The sequence below is a fragment of the Balaenoptera ricei genome, chromosome 18 (assembly GCF_028023285.1).
Source record: "Balaenoptera ricei isolate mBalRic1 chromosome 18, mBalRic1.hap2, whole genome shotgun sequence".
Taxonomy (NCBI): Eukaryota; Metazoa; Chordata; class Mammalia; order Artiodactyla; family Balaenopteridae; genus Balaenoptera; species Balaenoptera ricei.
The window spans coordinates 14588188-14603763 of NC_082656.1; the positions used below are offsets into that span (position 1 = coordinate 14588188).

Consider the following 15576-nt stretch of genomic DNA (forward strand, 5'->3'; position numbering starts at 1 on the left):
AGTAGCATGATCAGATTTGTATTTGTATAAAAAGATAATTCTTACAAAAATACGAGCGAGCTGAGAGGCATGGATTAGAGTAATAATCAAGGTGGCCATGGAGAAAAATAGGCAGATTTCGGATTTGTTTCGGATGTGGGCTCGGATGTGAAAGCGAAGGAAGAAGGATGACTTTTTAATTTTCAGCTTCAGTAACTGTGGGTATGGTTGCCCTTGACAGAGATGAATAAAACTGGAGGAGAAAAGAAGTAGAAGAGAGAAAATCAGGGTTCTGTTTTGGACACATGTAGCTTGCATGCTGTCAGATATCTTCATGGAAACAGGTAGGCGGCAGTTGGATGTTTGGCTCTAGGGCTCAGTGAGGGGAGAATTCAGGACTGGAAATACAAACGTGGCTGTCATCAGCAATTAAGTGGCAGATGAGGTCCTTGTCCCACTCACTAGCTTCATTCTACTCTGACCCTACCCTCCTGACAGGAAGTGTCACCTCCATTTCCTCACTGTACCCAGCTCGCCTTTGCCCCCATGCCCTTGCCCATCTGCTCTCATTTCCTGGAAGCCCTCTCTCACCACATCCAACTGCTGAGTATCTACTGATTTTTCTATTACTGAGAAAGAATTTGCAAGTACTATTCACTATATATGTTATTAACAACTTTGCAAGCGACTATAATCCCAATCTACACCTAATCTTTGCTTACCTAAAAATTCTCAGAAAACAACAACAAAACTTATAGAAATTAAACATGATATGTACTAAACTGAACCAAAGGTGGGTCCTAAGGCTCTAAGTGCAAAACCAAGGCCAAAATGAATGTATATATATGCATCACTGAATCATTTGCTGTACAGCAGAAATTAACACAACATTGTAAATCAACTATACTTCAATGGAAAAAAACCCCCAAAACTGAGGCCAATCTGTTAAGCATTGTTGCTAAGCATTCAATCCGAGATTTTGCTAAACAACTCATTCTGCCTAGAAAGTCTATCCTAAGATTCTTGAGGAGTCTGTTTCTTTAATGACTCCCGTGTGTGTGCGCACGTGTGTGTATATATGTGTACACGTGACAATAATAAGGTCTGACAAGTGCTCAATTTGGTAGCTGATTTTTCTTTAACAAGAACAAAACTCAAGTGACAACTCCTCTATATAGCTTTCCATCAATGGCAAGATAAAATAACTGCTTCCTACTATATTCCTAACTGGATCCTGTACAAACTTCTTTAATTGTAGCTCCAAGTATTAACATGTCTGTCTCCCCATTGGACTGCTCCTTGAGGGTTGGACCTTTTGTTTGTAGTGTATTCTCTCATTTATAGACATAGCTCTCGTCACTTAAAAATGTAAGCTAGGGAGGGAGGGAGGGAGAAAACTGTATGCAGCGTGTTTCAAAAACAGTACAGTTCTTAATACTTTATTTAATAGGCATTCATAATTTACATTTTCTGATTTCCTAGAAAACTTGACAGCCCCCATTAAAAAAAAATATGCCCCTAGCTATAACCAGAGATCATTAAAATGCAACATTGTATTCAATTGTTTAACTAGGTCAAAACAATTCTTTCTTCCATCTCATTTCTTGCCAAACTGCCCAACACCTTTCTTTACTAATTGAATAGCTCAAAACCTCTTGCCAGAGGCAGAAAAAAAAAAAAATCTAGTGAGTGAAAATGTCTGCATCAGCGACCTGACACTCAAGCAAAGCTCAGGGGAATCGCTCCTTCAGAGCCTAATCGTGTCCAGAAGCAGGCCCTGATCCGTGGGAAAGCCTGCTGACAATCTCCAGCCGCAGAGGAGGGCAGGACCAGGACGCAGAGAGAAATTCCCAAGATTCTGAGCTCAGGAGAGAAGGAAGTACTCATCCTGGCTACCAGCTCTGGGGTCCTGCAGTTTGGGCTGAATGTTTCTTATTGGTGTTTGTGAAAGTTTCAGGTGGTGTAACTAACACTCAGGTTTTTTCTATTTCCTGCACAGCGCCTCCTGGTACATCTTTTCAACGCTCCTCCTATTGGCAGAGCTCTTCCTCCAGCACCTGATTGGACACACATAGGTCTGAACTGTTGCACGGGGAGATGGAATTTAAAGTAAACACCACATCCAATCAGATGAGTGTTGCGAACTTTTATTAAAAATATCAGTCCGTGAAAGAGCTGTGGAGAGTCCTTCTTCATTAGGTGCCGGTCTGACCAAATAGATCTTCAGGGCCTGTGACAGCTCAGGTTTAGAGGTTTTATATATATTATCCAAGGAAGCTAATTGTCAGAGAACTCTAGAGCCATTGTGGACAGAAAATTTCCAATTCAGAGTCAGATGCAGACTCTTAACATTATGTAAAAGATGTTCTTATTGATTCCTAAATATATAACCGAGCACCAGACTTCAAAATGTGAAAATATTGAGTGAAAATAAAAATCACATTTACTGAGCACTCGCTTTTTGCTAGGCATTATGTTGAGGGTTTCTCATTAGGTAAGTATTATTATCACCTCCAGTTAACAGATGAGGAAACAGAGGTTTAGAGATTACCATTCTTGTCCAGCTAGTAAGTGGCAAAAATGGGTCTCCAACCCAAGACTGTTTTACAGTGATCTGTTATTAGTCCATGGCTTTAAACTCCAAGCGTAGCTAGGGATTACGACCAAAAAATAGAATGATTTAATCCAAAAAAGAACCAAAGAAGCAAAACCATGAAACAAGAAAGGTCAGAGCCCTCTTTTCCAGGACCCTGAGAGTTGGCTAGTGGGGTTCCAGCCAGGCCAGAGATGAATGGTCTGGAGAAAACCGCCCAGTCTGCCCTGGTCTGGTGTCTACCTAGACCGGTGGAGGAAAAAATACAATTGATTACAGCTGGCATACGCTCAGGAAGGAAGATCAAAGGCACTGTGGAAGACACACAGAATTCTATATCATCATTTTTACCTTGAGACTAAAACCGTCCTAATGAAATCAGAATTTTATTCTCAAATCCTTCTGGTATAACTGTTATCTCTCGGAAATCAATTATGGAGAGACTGAAAGTTTCCAATACGTAAAGGAACTACTAGCCACCCCTACTGGACACCTATTTACCTGGTACTACTTACTGCTCACTCCCGTTCTTCTTCTCAGCCTAGATTCCTACCAAAGAGTCAATCCCCTACGTTTCTAATTCATAACCCTTTACTAAATTGTGTGGCAGCTCTTTTCGAGAATCATCAACTAAGCCACTTTGGGTTCTTTTTATTTGAAAATAGATTTACAGGTGTATCTTTCTTTGGAAACAAGGTGTGTTCCTGTTTGAAGTCAGAATACTGTAGTTCCATTCATGTATTAAATGTATTAGAGGAGCATGCATGCCATTTAAATTATTACTCATCATTATATGTTGTGGAAATGTAGATTTTTTCTTTTCTACTAAAAAGAAATGAGGAAGCCACACCTATGTTAGTAAATATTGCTGAAAAGACAATGCAGACGACTCCTTGGAGAAGGGTAAGAAAATACCTGTTTTCTAGTCTTTCATTTGTAATAACATTCACTTCCATTTCAAACTCAAGGTGCCTCATTTCCTCAGTAGGACATACCTGATACTCTCCAAAGTCAATAACCTTGACAGTGGTGAGGATGGTACCAGGATGGCACTCTCCACAACAGATAAAAGTAGTGAACCAGATGTATATGTATGACTAGGGTTAATATGGACGCTTGCTGTATGCTTCCTTATGGCTTTCTCTTTTAGTGTCTTAACTTATTTTTCAAATGCAAATGAATAGTCCCTAGACCATACCTCCTGAATAATAATCTCTGACAGTAGACCCAAGCATCTGTCCTTTTAATGAGCAGTACAGTAGGGGAAAAGTTGAGTGATCATTTTAATGCCTAGGAAGTTATTGGTAATCCTTTAATGCATAAATTATCTCTTGCATTGCCTCCAAGACACCACAGAGTGCCGTAAAAGAAACCCAATCCTTGCAGTATAAACAAATAGATTTCTAATCTGTGTTTACTTTAGCAGAGCAAACGGATGGATTTTGTGCTTGGTAGAATTTCTCCATATGGAGTTAATTCACAGCACAGTCTCCAAACTAGTTTGCTGGGAAACTTCCTTTGACTCCCATTTTAAGAACTTTTGCACCCCACCTTTGACCCCTGCTGTGCTTTCTGCAGAAGACCCCGAGGAAAAGTTCTGGAGAAACTCCTTCCAGATGTAGTGTGCAATTATTTGCGCTTATTCTTGTCTTAAATGTTTTCTTCTTAAAGACCCTTAGGAGCCATCAGATAAGGAGGATTTAGGGTTTAGATTTCAAAGGACATCAGATTTATATCTTACCCATATATCTAGTTTGGGTAATTAATGTGTCACATCATTTTCCAAAGAATCACTGAAAAGTCCACAGCAACTGATATTCTTAGACACAACTACAAACAAACCCATGTGCCAACAGAAAGCCTGTGGCTGAAGTTCCTCAGAAACAATATAGCTGTTAAATTCATTCAGTCGTGCAGCCAATATTTATTGAACACTAACAATGAGACAAAGGCAGTGCTAAGTAAGAAGGACAAAAACATTGTCCCTGTAACGACAACAGCCAAATGATACACATTAGGCGATTAATTCATTGCAACTTTGGTAATAAGAGGGTCTGCAGAGAAGCTCACCTCATCTGAAGCAGGAGGAATCAGCAGTGGTTTTCTGTGTGGCCTCAATTATGCATAGGGTTTAGCTAGGCTGAGAGAGGTACAGAATGATGTTCTAGGCAGGCAGAACGGGAGGGCAAATGCTACAAGGCATTTGATGTCTTGCCCCGTTGCAGAAACCAAAAGGAAGACAATGCAGTCCAGCACAATAGAGGAAAGGAGAAGAATGACAAGAGACAGGGTGGTTAGAGACATACAGACTAGGTAAAACAAGAGAAGCAAGAAGTCACCGAGGCAGGGGAATGATTGGATCTGTGGTTTTACACATTGATTATTTCACCAGGCGGGAAAATGGGTTTAGAGGAGAGCAAGTGAGGACATGGGAAGATGCCTTCAGAGTGTGCAGATAAGAAGGGGTATATTTGTCTGCAACGTATTAATCTCCTAATGTCTAATAAATATTGGCTGCAATGTATTTTTAAAATGTGATATATAAATATACCTATATGTATGTACATATGTGTGTATGTTATATAATAGTATAATGTGTAACGACATGCAAATATATGTAGTTCTTTTAAATCTCTACGCTAGAGGTGACTACTTAACATGCAATCTACCCTCATTAGACATCCATTCACCAGAGGCAGCAGCAACAAATATCTTCAAACATCACTATTCAACCTTCACCAGAGAGTTGGGTCATTGGCAGAGGAATGCCAGAAAGAATATTTCACTGGTGAAAGGCGTGACATTCAAAATATTTGAATTGACTTTGGTCAACTATACAATCACTTCTACCTTGGCATGAACGGTGTTCTGAGCGTCTCAGGAGCCCAGCAGGCTCTCTCACCCTTAGGAGCGGTAACCTAGGTCTTCGTAACCAGACACTTGGTTCTCTGTCCCACTACTTAGCAGAGGGCTCTGCTCCAAAAGAAGATGACTTGAATCCTGCTGCTAGAATATTGTCACATCTGCTCAAGTGAACGTTTCATGCTGGGTGCTTTTCAAAGTGCCTTATGTACAAATAAGTGGAACAGATTGTATGACGGTTTTTGTGCTTACTTGCAAACAAATGTTTGTATACGGGGCAGAATCTCATCGGAGTCTTGCTTTAATTGTAACATCCCATCTGGTGGTAAATTTGAGGAAGAGATACTTACAGCTCTCATAATCTCCAAACCTCCTAAGCCAGCGATGTTTACAACAAGAACCTGAACGTGGGATTGGCTAAATAGGCTCAGATCCATTCACAATAACTAGATTAAGAGAGCATCAGTGGAAATGGAGAAGAGTGGAACTACCTAAGGGGTAGAATTGATGTGGAAAAGGGAGAGGAAGGTATCTAGGATGACTAAGGTTTCCGACATGAGCAACTTGGCTCATGGTCGTGTGATACACAAAGAACACTGGGGACAGAGCTGGTTTAGGAGGAAGATTACAAATTCAGTTTTGGACAGTGGGTTTGACATATCTGTGTGTTTGCTAAATGGAGATGTTGCATATGCAGTTGGGTATAAGATGTTTGGGGCTGACTATATACCCTTGGGAGCCTTTGGGAAATGGATGTAATTGAAGCCATGGGAATACGAGATTGCCCAGGAAGGTAATGGTGGAGAAGGGAAGAAGACCCTTTACAGCTCCACCACTGAAAGTCTGAGAACTGGAGCACATAAGTCAATAATGATTTTGTTACTCTAGCAAATATATGGCATTTTTACATAGTTTTGGAACTGATAGAAAAATTCCTTTTCCAGTAAGAATTGCCTTAATTTGAAAAAATACTTTTTTGAGCCAAGTGAAGAAGAGAACCCTGGAGTATGCTTCAGTAGTTCACAATGAAATAGGAACACAGAACCACTATGCAGCAGAGAAAAAGAATTTAGTTTGCTCTTTAAAGAAAAGAGGAGGCCAGAGGAGGCAGCCCACTGAAGAGACCAGGTTGGTGTGTTTATTGGAACTTCACAGTGGAAGGCAGCTAAAGGAAGGTAGTCTGCTGTTCCATTGACAGCTGTTTGCAATGTGGCATTGCAAATCCCTCCTCCAGCTTCACCTGCCGAATCTTCAGTAAAACCTAAAAAAACTCATAAATGCTTACTGTGAGCAATTTTCTTTTATAGAAACCAAAGAAAAACCTGAGTTTTATGTCAGGGGCAAAGACATAAAGGACAAAGGCAGCATATGGATATATAAGAGGTAGCCTCTAAAAACATCCCCCCCAGGGATTTGCAGAAATTTGGGGGCTGGCTTTGAACTCTAATAGGCTATGGAATTGAAGAGATTATTTTCCATATATTTTGACAGATAGGCATATCTGTCCTCTCATAGCTGGGTTATACACTTTTAAATAATCTCTTTGCATTATTTTAAAATTATTTTTGAATAGGTAATATAGTCATATGTTTAACAATACGAAGGGCACTTAAAGTAAGTCTCCCTCCCATCCCTGTATCTTATCCAGAGGCAACTACCATGGTCTGTTTCTTACTTATCTTTCTACAGATATTTCACTGGTATAAAGCAAATACACGTATATTCTTTAAAAATGTTCGCAGAAATTTTAACATATTGTATAAATTCTTCTGCATCTTGCTCTTCTCTCTCAGCAGACACTGAAGATGTCTCTGTATCAGTACAGAAATGCTGCCTTTTAAATGGCCGTATAGCTTTCTACCTATGGATGTACCATCATTTACTTAAGGAATTCCCTACTGATGGTCATCTAGGTTGTCTCCAGACTTTTGCTATTTCTGAAAATGCCTCAATGAATAGCTTGTCCATACACCGTTTTGCACGTACTACAAATTGAAATAATTCTTCTTGCCAAAAGAGTTTAAAGCTCACTGCTCATCATGACCAAGGGCAGGACCTGGAGGAGGCAGGTGCCGAAGAGAACACAGGTAAAAGTTCAGAAGGCTCAGCTTAGAACCTCAGGGAACTGCAGCAACAAAATCAAAGCCAGCGTGTTTCAGGGCAATTGGAGGAAAGTAAAACATTGTAGGGAGATAAACTCGTAAAGACTTAGGACTAGAGATCTGAGTTTTGGAAGGAGGCATTCTAGAGCATATCCGACCTCACAGGACAAAGCAATGTGGATCACAAAGAAGACAAACCGAAGTAGCAAGGACACTCCCTTTGAGCTTCCATGGAAAACGGTGATCAAGAGTCCTTCCATGGATTATCTTGGGTTATCCTCATAAAACTCTATTAAGAAGGTAAGATTATTATTCAGATTCTGCAAATGGGAAACTAAGGGTAAGAAACTTGCCCAAGTTCACACAAAGAAGACATGATGGAATCAAGATTCAAACCTGGGCACCCTGAGCTGGAAGGTCTTAATCACTGATGTATGCATGAAGCTTTAGCCAAACAATGTAATGTAAATCCATTGCTGATAACCAGCCCTAGTCCATCCATCTCTTTCTGTTAGCTTTTCCCTTGATCCCAAGGCTTCCTTAAAGACCTGGTGTTTGTCAGTAAAGTGGCTTGGAAACTAACAACTAAAAATCCGTCTCAAGCAAATAATAATTCATTCCAGGTAAGTGCAGAAACACAGACAGCCCGTATAAATAGTGTCTCCTACTGAAGCTTATTTCTATGTGTGCTACAAGTTAAGCATTCATTTTTTAAAAAAAATATTATGATTGATATTATAGGCTAATATATGCTAATAGAACTGTAACAAAGAGTACTCATTTTAAGAATTTAAATGCATAGAAAAACTTAAGGGTCACAGTAAAAGATAAAATATGTCAACGGTAGAGCTATCACAGTGTATGACGCATATTAAGTGATCAGTAAACACTTTTTAAATGAATAAATAATTAAAAGAAAAATACCAGGATATCAAAAGCCCTAAGAAAACATTGTGGGCGAGCCAAACTAAACATCTCAGACAATCCTGTGTATTAATAGGAGACACAGTATAATTTTCAAAATATGACGAGCAACAGTTCCTCCCCATATCCCAGAGAAATGGCAATTGTGAAAATTGTTAAGAAAAAAAATAGAAGGAAAGTTTCCAGATCCAATTGCTGGTGGAAGTAATTTAGCCTCGGCATTGCCATAGATGGCCTCCGAGCATGACATTCTCTCCCTGCTCTCATTCACGTTAAAAAGCTTCTCATTTTTCATCACTGCCATTTATTTTCAGATCTGAATGTTTACTTTAATGATCACTTGAGTGCACAAAACTAGAATAGAAAATATTGTCCTTTTTCCACAACAGGTGAACTCCTCCAGGGAAAAATCAATTATTTTCTCATTGACCCCGACTGGTAGGTGTTAGTGCAGTGACCCAGATTGTGGCAACCTCTTGCTCTGCTCTGGGGAATTAGTCCAATTCTGTTCCCTCAAAAATTGCTCTTGAGGTGACAGGCAGTTTCTTCTTGATCCTGTGGGCTTGCTGGAAGCTGATATAACAATCCAGTGGTCTCATTTCCATGAAGGCTCTCTGGGGAGACCCTCTCCACGTTATGACAGAAAGCCTGAATCAAAGAGGGGTACCTGCACATTTGATGTTCTGACAAATTCACTCTATCCCCAAGGGCTGAAACAACAGTTGTTTTTCTTTTAATTAATTAATTTTTTGGTTGAAGTACAGTTGATTTACAATATTGTGTTGGTTTCAGGTGTACAGCATAGCGATTCAGTTATACACATATATATATTCTTTTTCAGATCCTTTTCCCTTATATGTTATTACAAAATATTGAGTATAGTTCCCTGTGCCATACAGTAGGTCTTTGTCGATTATCTATTTTATATTGGGTTGGCCAAAAAGTTCGTTCGGGTTTTCCCATATTATGGAAAAACCCGAACGAACTTTTTGGCCAATCCAATATACAGGAGTGTGTATATGTTAATCCCAACTTCCGAATTTATCCCTCCTCCCACCTGCAAAAACAGTTTTTGTAAAGAGCACTTTGGTATTAACAAAAATGCTGAATGAATTTTGTCTTCTATCTTCCCTTCACAGCTAGCCTTCTTGTTTTTGTAACTTTGTAATAAGGCATGAATGATACACAAAAACCTGACCATGTTTAATGTATATAATTTGATGAGTTTGGACATATGTATACATCCATGATACCATCACCACAATCAAGGTAATAAACATATCCATCACCTTCAAATGCTTCCTTATGTCTCTTTCTTTGTGTGTGCTAAGAAGACTCAACATGAGATCTACAATATGAACAAAATGTTATTATCTTTTTAAATAAATTTACTTATTCATTTATTTTTGGCTGCACTTGGTCTTCGTTGCTGTGCGTGGGCTTTCTCTAGTTGTGGCGAGCGGGGGCTACTCTTCGTTGCGGTGCGCGGGCTTCTCATTGCGGTGGCTTCTCTTGTTGCAGAGCACGGGCTCTAGGCGCGAGGGCTTCAGTAGTTGTGGCATGCAGGCTCAGTAGTTGTGGCTCACGGGCTCAGTACTTGTGGCTCACGGGCTCAGTAGTTGTGGCACATGGGATTGGCTGCTCTGCGGCATGTGGGATCTTCCCGGACCAGGGCTTGAACCCGTGTCCCCTGCACTGGCAGGTGGATTCTTAACCACTGTGCCACCAGGGAAGTCCCTGAATAAAATTTTAAGTGCACAGTACCTTATTGTTAACTGCAAGCACCGTGCTGTAGAGCAGGTCTCCAGAGCTGACTCATCTTGTATAGCTGTGACTTTATACCCATTGAACAGAAATTCCCCATTTTCTACCCACACCCACAGCTAAGTTTCTTGAAAGAGCATAATTTTCTTCTTCTTTATCTCTTATTCAGTCTTCTACACCTAACAATTTAAGTTCCACCCCACCACTCTACTACAACGGCTCTTTTCTGTGGTCACTATTAAACTTTTCATTATTAAGTCAAATAAATATGCCTTGGCTCCCCCAAAGTATTTGCCCTAAACACTATTGAGAACTCCTCCCTCCCTCTTGAAATTCTCTTCTCTTTCATGGATATCTATAACAATATCTTCTTTTGAATTTTCTCCTACCTCTGACTGCTCCTTCAACAGGGACCCTGATTTCAGTGTTCTTATCCTTTCAGTGATGATGTTCCCTAAGGTTTCTTCTGCATCCATTTCTTATTAATGCCCAAATACTCACTGATATTGTCCAAATCTATTATCTACAGACCCAAAATTTCTCCTGAGCCGGAAGCCTTAATTTTCAGCTACCCACAAGGCATCTCCAGCTGGATATCTCACAGGCATCTCACACACAAGTCTTTCCTATTTTCACGTTCTTTCATATCCCGTCTGTGTGTGTGGCACTCCCATCCATCCAACTGCCCCCGCTAGAGACCTGTACCACCTCTCCTCCCATCCTTCCCACTCTCTGTATCCCAAGGATCTGATTCTATCCCCCTGTCCTTTCTAATCTGCCCCATCCTCTCCACCTCCACTAACTTTGCCTGCCTAGGTTGGGGCCCTAACGCTTCTCGCCTGGATGACATTACCCTATTTGTTTGTCTCCTTTTCCCAGGCACTCAGACCACTGTAGGTGTTCAATGGCTCTTTGTTGGTGGGATGAATACATTGTGACAATTCCTCTCCCCACCTCTGCCCCTCATTGACTCACTATGCTTGCTCCAGGCACCTTTCTAAAACACATAGGTAGTCATGCTGCATCTCCCCCTATGCCAAATCCTTCCACTGCCTCCAGGATCAATTTTGATCCACTTAGCATGGCACACAAAGCACTTCTTGCCCTTTTCGTGCCTCATCTCCTACCATCCCCCAATGCACACTCAGTGCAGCCCTGTGAGATAACCCACAGCACCAGTACTCTTTAAGAACCTTCCCCCACCCCCGTCTCTTTTTATTAAAGTACAATGAACATACAATAAGCATACAATGAAGTGCATGTATCGATCGATTCTGGCAAGTGTATACATCCAAGTAACTACCACCCTCATCAATATACAGAACGTTCCTATCATCTCAGGAAGTTCCCTATGTCCTCACCAGTTAATCACCTCAAATAAATCAGTCCTGATATCTGTCACCATATATTAGTTTTGCCCCTGTGTCTGGCTTCTTTTGTTCAGCATAATGTCTGTGAGATTCGTCGATGTTGTCATGTATACTAGAAATTCATTCTTTTTCATTGACGAGTAGTATTCCATTGTTTAAATATATCATAATTTCTTTATGTATTGGTGGACATTTGAGTTGTTCTCAGTGTCGGATTATTATGAACTCCAAACATTTTAATGCCATTTTTTGTGGACATTTTTTTTTTTTTTTTGCATGAATACCTAGAAGAGGAATTCCTATGGTTAACTTAAGAAAAACTGCCTAATTGTTTCCAACCACACATCTCCATACTTGGCAACATTTGGTGTTGTGATTTCTTTTTTTTATTTTAGTCATTCTAGTGTATGTTAAGTGGTGTTTCACTGTGGCTCCGAGTCTCATATTCTTCTTGACTATTGATGTTGAGCACCTTTTCAATGTGATTATTGGCATTTGTGTATCTTCTTTTGTAAAATATTCCATTTATTTTAACCATTCAAAAAATTGAGTTGTTTGTCTTTTTATTATTTCTTTGAAAGAGTTATTCGGAATATAAGTTCTTTGCCAGATATGTAACTTTTCGAGGCTTTGGCTTACCTTTTTGTTGTCTTAATGATGTCTCTGAAGTGCAGAAAATCATCATTTATCATCTTTCTTTTTCTTATGCCCTTTAAATTTATCTTTAATAAATAAATTAAGGTAAAGGATTCCAGTTTACCTGGGAGAAACTTCCTCCTTATCTTTGAGAGTCAATTGACATAATGGGACATGTAATCACTGATGTTCTTCTTCGTTTTCCCCCATAAGCTTAGGAGCAACTTGAGAGCAGGGGTTGTACTTTATGGAGTGCTTTACATATAGTAGTAGAATGCCTAGCAAGTAGCAGAAGCTCAAGAACTATTTGTTACCCAAATACACAAATAAATATGTTGAAAATTGGAAGAGTCAATTCAATTTCATCAATTAACTTCTTTACGTATCATCTTCTCTTCCTAAAAACAAGGAAAACTCCCCACTTACCTCAAAAGCATGTACAAGCAATGAAAGCTTTACGAGGTTGTGAATGGAGCTTTTTTGGTGCCTTACGTGTACATCAGTAAGCAGCCTGTGAATATATACTTTTCATAGATTTTATATTACTGTTATTATCAATATTATTTCATGAATCTTGATTTTCACTTGAAAAGCTGTATACGTAATTCTTTATTTTTTAGTATAATTCTTAATACATCAGATGCTCCTCATCAAATGCTGGGACATCTTGAACCAAAGAAAAATATGACTAGTCAGAATAGAGATACAAGGGTTTGCCAGTTGACTTGATCATGTCAGAGTGATCAGCTTTTTATCCTAGTGAGGTTCACTAATGTCTAAAACCCTAAGGATTACATAAAAATGACAATGTTATCATTAAATCTGTCCAAGAAATGAGACCTTAATGAATTCCATTGAGAACTCCAACTTGATAATGAGAGCTAAGAAGTCATAACACTATTCTGACAGGAAGGTACAGTTAAAGAAATTTGAAAAGCACCAGCAATACATGAAAATGATGGGCTAATTGAGGAAGCAAAGTGCAATCTTCTCCTCCCGGCAGGAAGCCACAGAGTGGAGAAGCCCCTGCTCAGTGGACAAAGAGATACAATCAAACGGCATTCAGTGCATGAAGAATTAAGCATCTGAGAGCAGAGTGACTTTTTCCATAGCAACAAAGCCTCAGAAAGCCCAGAATGTTATTGGCCAGAGTCTTGTATTGTTCTTCCAGGGCTACATCAATCCTCACCCTGGATGATTAAAAGTGCCAGAAGCAAGTGTGATATTCGGATATTCAAGTTAAATGATAAATGTGCATAGAATGAATAGAAAATATAGTTACATGTGTAAATAGCCAGAATGTTCAATTTCCAAATATGAAAAGTATATAGTTTAGAAACTAATTGAAATGGAAGTCTTAAGGATTTGATGCTTACTCAGCATCGCCTAATAAAAGAATGTATCCATTATCCAATCTTTGCTTTTGAAAGAGTTGGTTCTGTTAGGGGGTTGTGAAAGGGTCCAAATCTTTCTCTCTAGGCAAGGCTTTATGCGAGTGTGAAAGAATCTTTCTCAATGGCCAAGATCCCTGAAAGAACAGAGGTATGAAACTGCCCCTGGCACAGAAGCACCGAAGAAATGCAGCGCCTTGTAGAAAGTGGAGAAGCAGCACATCACTGTCAGCTTGTGACCACTCTGTCATCACCCATGGAGACTGAACCGTGACCTGGTTTTCGTTGCCTTCAACCACTTCTAAATATCGTCCATATTCTCAAACTTCATCCAAAATAGACTTGAAATTCTTCCCTCGTAAGGATTGGATCATGATTGAAGTGCAATGAACAGGCAGTTAGAATTCTGGTTGCAAAGAATTTAAGTTGAAAGCAGGAATTATGTCTTACTCACCTGTAATACCTTGTGTGCCGAGAGTAACTCCTGGTTGGATGACTAGTGGGTGAATGAATAGGAGGCCTAAAAATGAAATGGAAAATTTACGGGACAGTTGGAGTTGAAAGACTACATTTAGGAAATTAAAGAAGCAAACCCCATAACTGAATTAACACTCTATGACACACTGAGCTACTGATCAAAGAGAGAATTTATTCACAGAGCTTTTCAAATACAAACAAAATAGCACGTTTTTATTTTTTACAAAATGAATATTGGAATAAATGTGGTACAGCACAGTACAATAATGGATGAAAGAAAACAAGATCTAGTGACTGGAAAATGTCTCTCATTACTCTCACATCTTCAACTGAATTCTCTCCTACAGTGGACAGAAAGTTGCCCCTTTACTTCGTAAGAATACCATAGCAGAAGCTACTCAGAGAAATATTGCATATTTTTTGAATAATATTGAAATACAAAGGCTTAATTCTAAAGATCTGCATAAACACTGAAAACATGTTGAGGGCATAAAGAGTTTATGCAGAGTATACAAAATACTGATAGAGTGGCTTATTGGTCCATTTATTAGGTTTAATGTATACTTTATAAAGTGATAATACTGTATTTTAAATGTGTATTAAAAAGAAAACAGAGGAGTAATGCACTGCTAAACCTCTCATACAGACTGTGCAACAATTTAAATGTCTGTGTATGGGCATGTGTGTGGATGCGTACATCTGTAGGTGCTCGTGTGCTTTCAGAAGTGCCATGACTTACCGGGAACGTCTGTGCGTTACCCTGCTTCCCAACCTAATACTGTTTCTACTAGCCCTTTTGATTCTCTGAGTCATCATCCTTAAAAAAAAAAAAAACCTTGTTTGCATATATAGATTTGTTTTGTGTATGTGTGTGTTCTACATCAACAATACTCTGTGGAATAGAAACACCCAACACCCTGCAATATTTTTAGCCTTTGGTCCATTTTTCTCTATCATTCCATGCTCTACATTTCTTTCACAAATCTTGCACAACCCTTCCACATGGTATAATGTTTTTAATTCCATTGGGTTTCATTTCATTAGTGTTGTATGGTTTAGAACCACTATTCCACCTTTTGAGAATAGCTGGATGCTTCAGTCCCTCCCAGCCCCTTCAGCCCATCTTCTCCTCTGTTTGCTCTTGGTGGCTCCATCTCAGTATGGGTACTGTTTCTGTTTCTTGCCTGAGAAGCAAGCCAGCCATGTGCATAGCAGCATGGCGGTGGCAGCACCTGCTCCCGTGCAGTAGTAGGCCCAACCGATTTCACACTTACCTAGGGACACAAGAGAAGGAGAGAAAGCAGGCACAGATCAGGATGATTTTACAGGAGGTTCTGTTATTTCTCCCAGGGTGTGTGTTCCTGGTGTACCAAAGTGAAACTGAAATACTCATTAGAAATGTGACACTCACTCAAATGGAATGATAACAAGGGCTGAACCTTATCCCATGATGGAAGAAAGCCAGAATAGTTGTGTGC

At 39.6% G+C, this 15576-nt stretch overlaps 1 protein-coding gene across 1 annotated transcript in view; it reads right to left on the reverse strand.

Moving 5' to 3' along the window:
• Window positions 1-14250: 14250 nt before the first annotated feature.
• Window positions 14251-15576, reverse strand: part of LHFPL6 (LHFPL tetraspan subfamily member 6) — a 235586-nt gene continuing 234260 nt past the window's right edge. Inside the window, exon 4 of the mRNA XM_059902636.1 lies at window positions 14251-15372. Coding sequence (XP_059758619.1) covers window positions 15254-15372 — 119 coding nt within the window. The 3' untranslated portion in view covers window positions 14251-15253. The remainder of the gene's footprint in view (window positions 15373-15576) is intronic.